Source organism: Solanum stenotomum, chromosome 1, assembly GCF_019186545.1.
Source record: "Solanum stenotomum isolate F172 chromosome 1, ASM1918654v1, whole genome shotgun sequence".
NCBI lineage: Eukaryota > Viridiplantae > Streptophyta > Magnoliopsida > Solanales > Solanaceae > Solanum > Solanum stenotomum.
In genome coordinates this window covers 11256000-11270781 of record NC_064282.1, presented here as the reverse complement: position 1 = coordinate 11270781, position 14782 = coordinate 11256000, and the positions used below count along the sequence as shown (strand labels likewise).

Here is a 14782-nt window from a genome sequence, read left to right as displayed (position 1 = left end):
AATAATAATGTTAAAAACAGTTCTTAGTATATTGTACAACAAAGTTCGTTTGCCTGTCTATACTGTGTATCAGTAGCTGTTACTCTAAATTATCAAATTATTAATCTCCTATGTACAAGAATGGATGAAGGATAGAATAACGTATTATTGACAGCATGTATAAAGAAATTACAGCTTTGTAATAGGCTGTGTGTTGTTCCAAAGCCATTGGCGTGCAGAACCATCCAGCAGAGGTGAAACCTAAAGATGATCTCCAGTTAGCAAATAACAGTCTTAAACATGAAATAAACAACCACAAAGTCTGCTCTTTTTTTTCTTTTTTTTTTTGGGGTGGAGGGGGGGTGGGGGGGAGGGAGGGGGAGGGAGGTTGGACCAAAACAACTATGGTGACAAACAAGCAGCTTCTTAAAATGCCTCAACCTAAATCAAATGACTGCACAATAACAGCATATGGGGAATCATATGTCAGATGCACCAGTAACCTGCTACAACGACTAGACCTAGACTCTTATGATATTCTAGATTACAGGTGTCAAGTGATTGCACAGGTTTTCTATGCATGGAATATAATCGCCAATTGGTAGTCAAGTGAGGTTCTTGTTCATTCTGCACAAAACATACTATAGATCATGGGAAGAGAAAGAAGAACAAAATAAATCGTCTTGGATGCTTACCTTCTCCCAAACTTGCAAATGGTAACTATTGAGCCACTCTACTTCCGCAACAGAGAGCAAAGATATGTCCACCAATTTAGTCTGGACGATAAGAAGCAACAAAATAGTCACATCACTAGAAATTAAGGCAGAAGAGGTTGGAGCATAGTGCATACATTCCGGAATGAGTTGATTTTAGACATGATTGACATCAGTGCAGGTCACGAAAACAGAAGGGTAAACAATGGGATTCTTTTATTAGTTATCTGAAGATGGATACGAAATCTAAATTCGTGACTTAAGCTTATGTATACTCATACATGATATGTCATGTTACACCTTACAACATATGAGTATTTACTCTTTAGGAATGTCAAATGTATACTTCCTGCACTCTCTGATGTAGAGTAATTATTTCTCAATGGTTCATCTTTGTTTCATCCATATCTCAATGATAATTTTTATGCTCTTTGAATTAGTTAGTTTCCTAAAGTCAGTTCCTAATTTTACATGGCAGAGACTACGGCAGAAATAAACAGATTGACCATGCCACCTTTGTGCACAGTAGAAACTGTACAACCTAGAATTGCCAAAGCCATTTTCCTAGTGTATAACAGCAGAGACAAAATTCATTAGTAAAAGCAAAGAAAGATTAATTATGAGTTGTCTTACCTGTATGGGAACAAAAGTAAGCTTTTCAAATCCCAGATATCCTATTCCTCCAAAACGATTTGGTGTATCTTCTTCTTTAACGCAGAGAAGATTCTGGATAACAAGAAAGAGTTAAAATCAGATAACACAATGAAAACCAGAGGTAACTTGCATTAGGCTGAAGAAATTGAACATGGAAGGATAAACTTGACTACATTACAAACCACAGAGTATAGCACACTAATGCCAATAGAGCATCAAAGAACAGCATGACGTCCTGACAGAATTCTTTTACAATCAAATCAAACTGACGCAGAAAAAGAAATCTCTACATGCCACTTCTATAGTTCAAGTTTTAACAGGAATGGTCGCTATTTTTTCTGTGACATATTCTTCTTTTACCAAGATGGAGATTTTACTATCAGCATTTAGCGAACATTCTTCTTTAGCGTTTAATAATGAACTTGACCTAAATTTTAGCAACCAATGAGATCTAAAGTTCCTCAGATACCTCTTTAGGTTCCAACAGAAAATAAGCAAGTGCACACACTCATATGCTTTAACTTATAAATCGGTGGAGGTTTTAACATCAAATTATAGCAGTCGATCTACTAGAACCTGTATAGAGAACTTCTCTAAGAGAAAAGGAAAGAGAAGCTTCACGAGGAATCCGTTTGTGGGCTCAAATGATAAAACATTTAAATACTAGAGGTACTCATGAAAAAACCAAAAAAGAATTCAGTTTTCAGTTCTTATAGGTACATATACAGAAAAATGGGTAAAGTACCTCAATTCGAATACCAAAATGATGGTCTTCATAGTAACCTGGTTCATTGCTGACAATCATGCCTGTCAACAAAGGAGTGATATTTCCAAAGCGGAAACTAATGCTATGTGGGCCTTCATGAACATTTAGTGCAGCTCCAACACCATGCCCAGTTCCTAGAATAAATAAAGAGATCATGTAAAGGAAATAATGTAAGTTACTAAAAGCTCCTAATATCATAAGTAAACAGAACTTTGAGCACACCTACCATGCCGGTAATCAAGGCCAACCTTCCATAAGGAGGACCGTGCAAATGCATCCAACACGAATCCAGGAGTATTCTCAGGGAAAACTGCTTGGTCGAGTGCTATGTGACCCTGCAAATGTGTTGATCAACTACAACTGTACAACCTATCGAAACAATTACAGAATCACTTATCTAGCTATGCCACAAACTGAGTTACCACAGAATACCAAGAACACAACTCCAAAACATGTACTTCAAAGGGTAACATTTGAACTGACAACTTGGAAGGAATATAATTGATGAGTTGATTTTATATCAACAAAATTAATTACTTTAACTTTGCTAAAATTATGAGGTATTTTATAGGTTCCTTTCACTGTTTCCCTACTCAATCCATCAGTTCCATCTGATTGACCCTTAAGCTCGAGGGAATCAGAAACCATTGTATCTTTTTTGAAACGGCTAAGTATCTGTGGTGAAGCTAATTCTTGTGTTCAGAAGTATCAACTCAGACGTTAGATATTTGAAATGTAAGTCTGCCCGTCAGCATTGAACAAGATCAAGTTCCCTATCAGTAAGAACTTGAATTGAAGAACAATCCAATTCAAGAATAACTCTACCATACTCCCGTCCTAAGTATAACATAATGTATCATTGCTGGCAGAAAGATATAGTATACCTGTAGTACTCGGGTGAAACATTCTCTTTCTCTTGCAGATGGTTCACCAAAATGCACTGTCCTCGTAATATCAGTCGTTCCATCAATATATTGGCCTCCACTGTCTAAAAGGAAGAGTTTCTTCCCATCCACAGTGCTACAACTATCTGACTCTGGCTTGTAATGAATTATAGCACCATTGGCACCCGAACCTACAGGTAAATTTAGTAAAAATGAATATGACTGGGGAGAAAGACCAGCTTGTCAATAATTCTGCACTGTCACTGATCATTTTATGTTGACTCAGACATCTCTTCTATCAGCATCTCATAACAAGTGATCTAAAATTGTGGTGCACATGCTTCCATGAAGGAAAATTGAAACTCACTCCATTACAGAAAACTCAATACAGGAAAGCGCTGGACATCTGGAAAAAGTTAGTTAGGAAAAAGTGTACATACTTTACAAACTGTCAAGTAGCAATTTCCATGGTGACCTTTACCTGATGGCGACAGGGCATTGAATGCACAGGACATGGCTCTGAACATAATGGAAACCACAGTTTTTCCATTACTAGGATGAATTCAAGATTTCTTGAATGCATATGGACAATAAGACATACGTGGACCATTGAACGAGCAGAATCCAGAGAAAAACGAAAGATAAACTACCATAGAAATTGTGTTGGTGACATCAAATCAAGATGAGTATTGTATTATATTTTTTTGGAATCTACAGTATGAAAAGGACAATGCAAAATGACTCATTAACAAATATCCACCATTTCATCCCAAAGTCGTCAACTACTCCCTATGTCCAACTTTTAGAACATAGTACAACATTTTTTTAATCAGGTAGTCCAACATTTCCAGCATGAAAATAGTATCATTATCCTCAAAAGGGACGTATCAATACATTATATAGCTCGAGCTATTATTGGACTACCTCTTTCCAATACAAGGTTTTCCTATATTTTATTCCGTAGAAGCACAAAAGTCAATATAGGGGCCCACACCTTTTGCTAGCTAACTCTAAGGTATTACATATTTACATTTCAATTCCCCTCTTAATATAAATGCTTAGTCAAAAAGGAAATTATCAGTTTGGGATGGAGGGAGTACAAATGTTTACTATTGTCTTTGACCATTCAAAAGTACATTTACATCGCCCAAAGTGCTATGAAAACTCTTCAACTATAATAAGCTTAAGCATTAGAGGGAAGAACAAAAAGGATATGCCTTAGAAGTTGGAATGATTCTCCTACTGAGAACGTCAACAGAAATATGGAAAACAAAAGTCAAAGAAACAAATTTTCATCTCCAAAAGATCTAAAGCATTCTAAATTTCAAAAAACTTTGGTAGGAAAACAGAATTCAAAGAAATATCTACAAGCATGGGATATAATTTTGATATCTATATTCTTAATACATTTTCATTCGAGACAAAGCTGCTATTATTATCCAGTAAAAGTCAACAAAGACAAACACTAGCTCTTCACTACTATATACGTTTCGTAATTCGGCTCAATCATGATAATAGAAACTAATATACCACTTATGGTGTCGAAGCTTGTATCAAGAAAGCCATCTTGGTGTGAGCGAAATTCAAGAAGTTTGTCTGCAACTTCTACTTCAGTCAGAACAACATCCCTTTGGATTTCATCCTCCAGCCAAGCCCAAAATTGAGCTAATGCAGCCGCATCCCTGCATCAAAAGATAATGCTTCACCATAAAAGGCCAAACAAAGAATGAATGCTATAAATCTATGCAACTATCTCTCGTACAGAAAAGAAGTCACAGTTATGGTTTTCCATGGAATAGAAGAAACTGATCCAAAGTCACAGTTATTATTATTGTAATATGTTTACCGACAAAACCTTCACGTAGATCCCAATAAGGCTTCAACGAAGTTTCACTGTGTAAATGGATATGGAGATTTGATACGGAGGAGCGATCACTCTGGAGGACAGTCATTTCAGACAAAAATGGAACACAAGAGGGAGGATGATAGGAAATAATTAGACTACCTCACGGGGGAAAATTATAGAGGGCATATAATGGAAGTGTTGGAGGACTTCTATGGCAGCAACATTACATTTTTGGGTAAAGATGGCAGCAGCATCACATATAGAGTGGGAAGTGGTGAAATAGTACGCTTTTGGAAGCATAGATCGTGATACAATAGGCAGTAGTTATTGACAATTGACATATGTTTAAAAGGTTGGATTGGATTTTCAGTACCTTAGATGGCAGTTACGCATCCCTTCTAACTCAGCATCATTTTTGACAGCTTTACTCAGAGAGACAGGAGAACTCCTATATACTGCACATGGTCCCCCAGATTCACCATTGGAATCAAGGTTGGCAGTCCTCTTCTTCCTGCTTTTAGTTGCAGAATCCCAAGGATATTTGTAACAAGCTGATTCATATGCATTTACAATAGCAGCATTGACTGATGAAGTGTCCAACCAAAGGTTTACTCCTTTTGCTGCCAAACTGAAAAGAGCGATTCTGAAGTCAAATTTTATTATGGGAAGAACTCTCTCCAAAAACACACTATATTAGTAATGCTTTCATTTTTGAGGAATTTCTTCTATTAGAAACAGAATCCATTAAAATTTTGCAGCACCATTAGCATTTAAGTCTAGGGTGCTGTTTGTGGAGTTGAACACTCAAATGCTGAGATAAATATATACACAAGCTTCTCACACACAGTTCTCACTGCAGTTGTCCTTGACAGAGTGATATCAAATACAAGACATAGAACTGTTGACAAGTAGACAAAATTTGAAATTCCAAATAAAAATATGCAGCAAAGTTACCTTTCAATTTCAGAAAGAATGGATTCATATGCTCTCAATTCTATGCCAGCATTTGTCAAGTGCTCCATAACTTCAGGTGTTACTTTAGTATCATCTACGAACAATTTTGCCCCATCTATCTCCACAACTAAATATGCGTACATTACTGGTGAATGTCGGATATCATTACCTCTCTGGAGACACAAGTAAATAACTAATCAAATAAGAAACTGAAAGCAATTTAAGTCATCATTCAACGGCAACCCAAAGCATGTAAATACATTTGTTGCGCATCCACAATAAGAAGCTGAAATCTTGACATATGACTTCCAATGTTATAAATATCCTTGAGAACTAGAAACTAGACCAACTATTGGCAGTTAACAATTAATATTCTTTGAAGAAAGAATATTATTAGCTATTAAATTTACAAAGAATCCATGACCTAACCATTTATAGGGCCATCATAATAAAAACGCTTACTAAAATACATATTGATATGCCAATCTCATTTTTTCAAAGGATTAATAAGTGTGCAGGCAAAAATCAAAAGTTCTTGAATGGTCTAAGCTGGGTGCACCATTGTAGTACAATCAAATTATATCAAACATCTTTGCTTCAAATATTAAAATATGCTAACAGATATTTTTTGATAACAATATGCTTAACAGATATATACAATACATAATCACAAAAATTATTCCCATACAGTCAATACTGTAAGAGCTGTTCACTGGAAAAAACAAACTTTTAACGCCAAGTTTTAGAAATATTAGATTTGGTAATCAGAATGAAGCTGGTTCCCAGAAATTTTACTAATTAATAGGAGTAGAATTTATTACTAGTCTTATAAACTTATCAAGAGCAAAAATGGAAAATTGATTTAGAGGTTAAGTGTAAAATATTCAAGATATTGTTCTTGAAGCTTTGTCATATGGGAAATTAAGAAAACACAATTTGAAGAGAAAGATAAAGAGACACAGCTTAAAGGATAATTATGCTGAAATGCAACTCATCTGAACTCTGTCTTCAACTGAGTAAGATTATCAGATGTAAGAACTATTGATAGCCGTACATTTTTTCCCCACTTAACTGGATTAATAACAAATGAGAAGGATAGATTCTTCCTACCCCTCAGACCAAAAAATCACACACAAGCATGAATCTGGGTTACAATGATCTCTTTGTGCACATATGATCAAGTAAAACTTAACAAAGATTTTAAAGAAGCACAAAGAGGATTACCAAGTTCAATAGCCATGCAATTTCGTCAAGCATGGAGATAACAATTGCCGATGCACCAGCATTTCTTAATTCAGATCTCAAGCATGAAAGCTTTGACGACACATTTACACCAGCATATTTTAGGTCATGCAATCTAATTGGTTCCTTTGGAGGATTTGGCCTCGACTCCTTCCAAATTTCATCTACAAGGTTGAAATCATACAAAAAGACCAACTCATGGTTCCCTTTAGAAATGTCTTCTTTGAATTCTTTTGCAGCATCAGATGAAAAAAGAAACTGTTCCCTTCATCAAAACAAAGAGAACTGATATAAGAGGAAAGAAAATGCAAGGTTAATTATGATTTAATGGTGTTTAAAGCAAATAGAAAAGTGTTAGCAAGATTGAAAATTTTGAATTTGAACTAGAAGAGGTGAAATAGTAGGCTTCCAATCATCAATAAACACAAGAGTGACTGAATTATAGGCGACGATAATCATAATACAGTAATCAAGTACTAAGACTAACTACAAGTTTCTGGCGAACAACTTTAGGTATCGACCACATTGGGCCACTTAGCACCATCGCTAAGGTTTCAGAATGTGCTTCACAGTCAAGAGGATAAAAAGTAGACTTTTAAGTTGACTGTCAGTTGTTAGTGCTATGGTATCAAACATATAAGAATATCCCAAAATGGAAGAATTTAATATAAGTTGTGACGAAGGCAGTAACATACGACCAACCAACAACAACTATGCCTCAGACTCAAACAAGTTGAGGTTGGTTATATGAATCCTCAACTCATGTCATCATCATAACAAATAAAATAAAATAAAATAAAAGTATTATTAGAGTTCCCTAACAAGTCTAAACCCTATTCTCCAACTAGTAGAGATCACCTTTTGTTGAAACTGTAAGTATGCATTCCTTAGCATTAAGGGCATGATGGAGACCTTCAAAAAGTGTCAAACAAGAACATACCCGTCATAATCCCACAAGTGGAATCTAAGGAGGACGATGTATACACAGCCTTACCTCTACCTTGTGAAGGGGTAGATATCACCTTTATGGATCTTATTCTTCCTTTGTGCCTATCGTTAGCTAAGTTTGCATTGATTCCAAGGATATGCAGATTTCCTTTTTATGTGATTTTAGATCTACTTTGGCAGCCTAACAATTACTACCATATAACATTACTTTTTATAGATGTTCTATACAACTTCACTACTTAAAATCCAATCACAGTAGATACTTTTCTCAAAGTTACACAAATTATGTCAATCACAAACTTTATAATTTTATCTTAGGTCGATTCCAGATAATAAGAAAACAGGCCCATCTAGTAGTTGGGGTCTTGTGAGTGAGACTAAGTCAGCTAAGGGTAAATTTTAAAAGATAAGATCAGAATAATGTGACAATTACTTATCATGGGCTATTGTTTTCATATATACATACAAAAACATCAGAGTTGACAATTTGAATTTGATTTAGCTTAATACTCTGTTGAACTTGAAATACAGGTTAAATTTTCTGAATTCTGACTAACCAAGCCCGGAACTTAGAAGGGGTACTCTGATGAATGATACAAGAGGAGAGGGAGGATTCATGCCCATTATCCACACATGAGCATGAACATGAAAATATGTGAACTTGTTGACTCATTGACGAAAACATTTTGTCTTCCCACAATAAGTAAACATATCCTCATTCCAATACTTTTATCAAAAAAAATATCCACATTCCAATCCTTTCTTTTACTGATACTTAAACAAATTCACAAATCTAAAAGCATATTTGAGCATTACTTACAGGATCTATACCGATCTTGCAACCAGGTGCTAGGACAGTGTTAAGCCACTGACTAGGAGTAGGCACCCCCATGTTACCAGCTCTCATGAGATCCCAACTAGAGTTCAACTGCTTCTCAGCCTGTTTACACACACCAAAGAGAAGAAAAACATAATTAGAAGACAGCAGATACACACAAAGGATACTAACCAAACCATTCAGCTTGCTTCCATTGAGAAAATGATCAGTAAAACTAAAGCAACCATGCATATAATACAAACCTGTAAAAAATATCGCCCATCTGTCCACAAGGCTGCTTTATCCTTGGTAACAACAGCAGTGCCTGCACTTCCCGTAAATCCTGATATATAGGCTCTTCGCATATAACATTCGGCAATGAACTCACTCTACAAATCAACAAAATTCACATTTAGCAAAACTTGTAAAAAGAATTGACAGATAGTTCCATTTGTTGCCTATCTTCCCATCCACATGATACTTCCAGAACTCACTTAATACCTTCCACGAATGTATGATTAACTACCAAGGAATGAAATCAATACTAACAAGTTCACTTCACATCACACCATATCACTGCATCAAGTGATCACTTTAAATGAGTGAAGTGTTGCTTCAATTAGTAAGTGCATCATAACCTAAACAGGCAATTATGTTAGAAACAGAGAATCTTAGCAAAACAACTACTTTATAAAGAACAGATTCTGCTATTCAGCGGGAACTAATACCAATAATAGAAACACTATCTTGAAACTGAATCACCAGACCTATACATAAAAACATCATCAATACCTCGAAAAAGCAGTAGATTTTCCAAAGAACACTTCAAAAAGGCGAAAATTAATGGGAATTGAAGTACTAATTGAAGTCCACTGAAAAAAAAAGCAACAATCTTTACACTAACCACTCAAGAACATACCATTAATACAACCTAACTTCAAAGGAAATCAAGATTACTATCCCCACCCATCCACCCAACCCCAAAAAAATAAGATCTTGAATTCAAGAAAATCAAGAATATAAACCTGATGGGCGTCTTGGGAAGGAATAATATAAGCATCAACATTAACACCAGGCCTAGTAAAGATCTCACGAAGAGCACGTAGCTTGTTATCCTGTTCTTTTCCTCTACCCTTTTTCTGAAATTCCCAGGAGGGTTTAGCAGTGATGGAACTGGAACTTCGGACAGTAAGATTTGGAGATTTTGAAAGAAATTTGGGGCAAATTCCGAGTTTGCGGAAAATGGGGAGGGAGAAAGAGAGGAAACGAAAACTTCGAGGTGGATAATGGTGAAGTTTGGAAGAGCAAGTAAGCATGGTGGTGGAAGCTGATAATGAAGAATCCATTGATGGAGAAGAAAGAATGGATAAGAGTATTCACAACTCCAAAGTGTTTGGGCAAAAGCTAAAAGGAATCTTGATTTGAGACGCAAATATTTCTGTCAGACAGACTGAGTATACTCAATTTTGGGATATCATTTGTACTTGCTTGTTTAAATAGAAATCTAGTTTTAAATATTTACTTAGGTAAAAATAATATAATTTTTTACTAAATTCTAAATTAGAATATAAATTATTTAACATGATCGAGTGATTAGTGTATTATTAGATTGATTTACTCTAAATATCATGAGTTACAAGTGTATTATTAGGTTAATTTATTGTAAATATAAGTGTATTATTAGATTGATTTATTGTAAATATCGTGTATAAGAATCAAGAGCATATGCTTAAATTAATGAAGAATAATTTTGTAAGAAATTTTTACTTTGAAAAATATATTTTTATGTTTTCACTCATTAAAAAAAAGTAAAATTTACAATTTCTTTGTCAAAAAGATTGTACTTTATTTTGTCAAGTACCTAGAAAAAATTTGCAATGCTTTTAGCTTATAGAAAACTTGATCAAATAAATTATTAAGATATTTTTAAATCCAAGAAGAAAAATATTTTAAAGTTTATAACTTTCAAGAAACTTGGACAGAGTGAATATTTAAAAAATTTACCTCAATTTTCAATTAAAGTTCTTAATTCAAGCTTTAGCTATGAAAAAAAATGTAAAAGAGTGTTTTCTAAAAGAGATACTATGATGGCACAATACCGAACACTAAGTGGAAAAAAATATTTTACCTCAAATCATTACATAAAAATATTTCTCTTTTAAGGTGCTCTGCTCTCCGGTCTCTGTCTCCATTATTCTTCAGCTTATTTGCCATCATTACACAGTACATATATTTTACAGCTAAAACCACCTTTGAAATCACAAAAAAGCTGCTTTTTACACTACCCTTTTTGCTTTTCTCACGCTTGTTGATCTCCATTGCAAATCTTGAAATTCCACTCTTCTTCGTGCTGCTATCTCTCTGCTCTACTCATCAACAATGGCAATCATAACTGAAGAACCAGACTCCCGAAGTTCACTGAAACAACGAAAACCCACTTCAAAACCTTCTCAATCAACCGCCCCAAAACCCATTAAATCCACCAAAACTACAAATGCGACAAACCCATTTCATTTCTGGTTCTATTTCACCATTTCAGTCTCTCTTGTAACCCTCATATTCATGATTCTCACTTCTCTTTACCCGCAAGACCCTAAAACATGGTTTCTTAGCCTGCCCCTAAATCTACGACAACACTACGCTAAAGGGCGAAATATCAAAGTTCAAACAGCTCCTAACCAGCCACAAATTGAAGTTTTTGCTATCCAAGAAGGACCATCAAAGTCTTCTGATCAGGTACTTATTGTTCATGGACTAGGATGTAGCTCTTTTGCGTTTCAAAAAGTTGTCAATTTTTTGGGTGTTAGAGGTGTTCATGCTGTTGCTATCGATCTGCCTGGTTCTGGGTTTTCGGATAAGACGATGGTTGTGGAGGAAGAGCATGTGGATGATGGGGTTCTAGGGAGGCTTAAGGATATGTATAATGAAATTCAAGAAAAGGGGATATTTTGGGGGTTTGATCAGCTTGTTGAGCAGGGGTATGTGAACTATGAGGAAAATAAAATCCGGGTTTCGAAAAGAAATGTTGTCAAGGCTGTTGATTTGGGTACTGAAGAGATTGGAAAAGTGTTGGGGCAAGTGATTGATACAATGGGATTGTCACCTGTGGATTTGGTTTTGCATGATTCTGCACTGGGTTTGACTGCTAATTGGGTTTCGGAGAACCGGGGATTGCTTAGAAGTGTGGTGGTTCTAGATAGTGCGCCGAGTGGAACAGCATTGCCATTATGGGTGTTGGAAATGCCAGTGTTAAGGGATGCTGTTTTGGGATTGGGATTTGCCTTTAGGAGATTACTTGGAACGTGCTGTTCTAGATTGGTTGGTAGCTTGGAGGCTGAGGGTCATAGGATTCTTTTGAAGGGAAGGGATGGAAGAAGAGCTGTTGTAGGGATGGGGAGGAGCCTGAATTGTAGTTTTGATTTGAATGAATGGGCTGCTTCGGATGGAGTGAAAGGGCTACCAATGCAAGTAATTTGGTCTGATGCCTTGTCCAAGGAGTGGACCGAGGAGGGACGTCAAGTTGCTGATGCAATCCCTCGGGCAAAATTTATCAGTCATTCTGGTGGGAGATGGCCACAGGTGAGGATCAAGAACATGGATGTTCATTCCTATTTTGTCTGAAAATGTTTATTCCTATAAGTTTGAATCTGTTTTAGAGAGTATCAAAGAGATGTGATTTCGATGATACTATTTTAACTTGCTGCCTGGTTGGTGTACTAAAAGTCATAGGTTCTAGTTAAGATACCACTATGAGGCTCCCCCAGACATGGAAGGGTAGGCATAACTGATAGTTTTTTTCTAATTTACATGCTAAAGCAATTAGTTTTATCTTGAAAATTCTGATGAGACAGCATAAAGCAATTGAATAATAATTCCAAATAATTTTCAGCTGGTGAAGATCAGTTACTTCAATTTTTCTTGACACCGAACTCTAGAAGAAGACTTAAAATATTGAAATTGTGTCTCGAGGCCAAATGGTTCAAGCAGATGTGTAACCATTAAAAGGTCCTTTTTGTTTCACTTTTATTTTTGGTGTAATGAGAGAATACCAGGTTGTGATAAAAGCAGCAGACGCAAGCAAAAAAAAGACCTTAATTACTTACTGGATGATCTGGTGCTACCTTTTCCCCTTATCGAATAACAATATAAATCCCTAGTGCTCATGCCTTCAAGCTGAATCCTCCTTGATTCTAGAACTCTGTTTGACCATGCCATCCTGCATTGATATCATGATGTTATTCATGCTGTAATGACTGGTTCTGTTCTCCATTCATTTAATTGCATAATTGTTTGTCATGTAACTGAAGTTCGTCTCTTTTTTTGAAAAATGAAGTTCATAATTTGGCCTACATGGCTGCTTTCTCACGGATGTATTCCGGTCATGCTTGCTTAACACTTTCCTCTTGTAATCTACAGTAGACATGGTTTACTATCAAAAAAGAAAAAGAAAACAGGGGATTCCATGCTTTATTCCTTAATGGTAGCCTTGAATGGTTATAGACTTATAGTCCTCCCAACCTCATTTGCAGATCAATTCATGATACTTGGAACTGTACATGAAAGACAGCCAGTTCTTCTTTATGAATTTAACAGTCTCTTCATAGTTTTGACATGGTGTCCATCTGATAAGTTTTTACGGCTGAGCTTTAAACTTTCCAAGCAATGGTTATCTGCCTTGGATAGAAAATATTTGAAGAATTTAAGTCTTTCCTATATAGTCACCTCTTATATTCTCTTTAGATACATGCAATTTGCAATCTTATATACCCCTTATCTGTTGGTATAGTAGTTTGCCTATACCACTTTTGTGCAACAATGATGTGAAAAGGCGCACTGATCCATCAGTTGCATGCTCTGGATGTTTATTAACGGAAAGGAACTTGAATAATTTTCAAAAGCTTTTCTTTACTTGATGTATATGTATTCCTCTTAATAGCCAAGACTCACCATTTTTTCCTTTAAAGTTGTAATTGTACTCCCCTACATACGGTATAGGTGCACTTATTCAACAAAACCAAAAAAAAAAAGAGCATATGCTATAGCCTATAGGGCTAATTTCTTTTTGACAGTATACATACTAATGAATTATTTATCCATGTTGCTTGAAGATGATCTAAAACATCTTTTTTGCTGATTTTTAGGAGCATAATTCTGAGGAGATAGCTGAAAGTATCTATCAATTTGTTTCCTCCTTGCCGAAGAATGTGAAACAAACTGAAGAACCTGTACCTGAACATGTCCAGAAGATGTTTGATGAAGCGAAGAGTGGCGATCACCACCACCACCACGGTCATGATAGCCATGGCCACGAGCATGATCATGGTCATGGACATGCTCATGCCGGATATATGGATGCATATGGGCTTGGTCAAGAGTGGGCCATGTGATTTGCTTTCTAGAAAATGTACTCTCTTGATTGCTTTCCAAGTCTGTAAGACTAGACTAGATTCATACCCTTAAATTCCTCTTTTTTTTTTACCTCTAGCTGCAGTTTCATAGTGGTGACTGCTCAGAGCTTTTCTGCTATCTAATTTTTTTTATTGTACAAGTGTTGACACTATGTATCCGATCAAGCCAAGAGTTTGTAATGTAGTTTGAGCTGTAGTCAGACTGATGCTGGCTGCTTCACACAAATCTTTGAAATACATGTCTCTCTTTGTAAAATCTAAGATGCAATACTTGTATACTTCACTATGTCCTATTTCAGCTTTCGACCATCCATCCAAAGCATCAAAGGTGAACTCAACCACTCATTTCATTCTTGAGTCCATCGACTATTAGGGTGTGTTTGGCATGGAGGAAAATGTTTCCAATTTTTTAATGTTTGATTGGTCAATATATTTTGTTGAAAAAGATTTCTTTAAAATGAGGAACATGACTTCCTAATAGAAGTAAAGAAAACAAGTTTCAATTGACATTCTAAGTTCATTGTCTTCGCCTCCTTTCCATCACCTAGTGCTATCAACTCCCACCCCTTGA

At 35.8% G+C, this 14782-nt stretch overlaps 2 protein-coding genes across 2 annotated transcripts; one reads left to right on the top strand and one right to left on the bottom strand.

Moving 5' to 3' along the window:
- Positions 1–2: 2 nt before the first annotated feature.
- On the bottom strand, positions 3–10237 carry LOC125876938 (aminopeptidase P2). Its single transcript, XM_049558234.1, has 13 exons — positions 9829–10237; positions 9067–9192; positions 8807–8926; positions 7021–7296; positions 5797–5969; positions 5216–5470; positions 4527–4678; positions 2997–3187; positions 2339–2447; positions 2092–2246; positions 1326–1418; positions 675–755; positions 3–240 (listed from the first exon to the last, which is right to left on the bottom strand). Exons 1-13 carry the CDS (start codon positions 10147–10149, stop codon positions 169–171), a joined length of 2124 nt encoding a protein of 707 aa, XP_049414191.1. The 5' UTR covers positions 10150–10237; the 3' UTR covers positions 3–168.
- A 731-nt stretch (positions 10238–10968) lies between these two features.
- Positions 10969–14489, top strand: LOC125876976 (protein AUXIN RESPONSE 4). Its single transcript, XM_049558273.1, has 2 exons — positions 10969–12382; positions 13945–14489. The coding sequence occupies exons 1-2, from the start codon at positions 11183–11185 to the stop codon at positions 14188–14190; spliced, it is 1446 nt and encodes a 481-aa protein (XP_049414230.1). The 5' UTR covers positions 10969–11182; the 3' UTR covers positions 14191–14489.
- Positions 14490–14782: the final 293 nt, after the last annotated feature.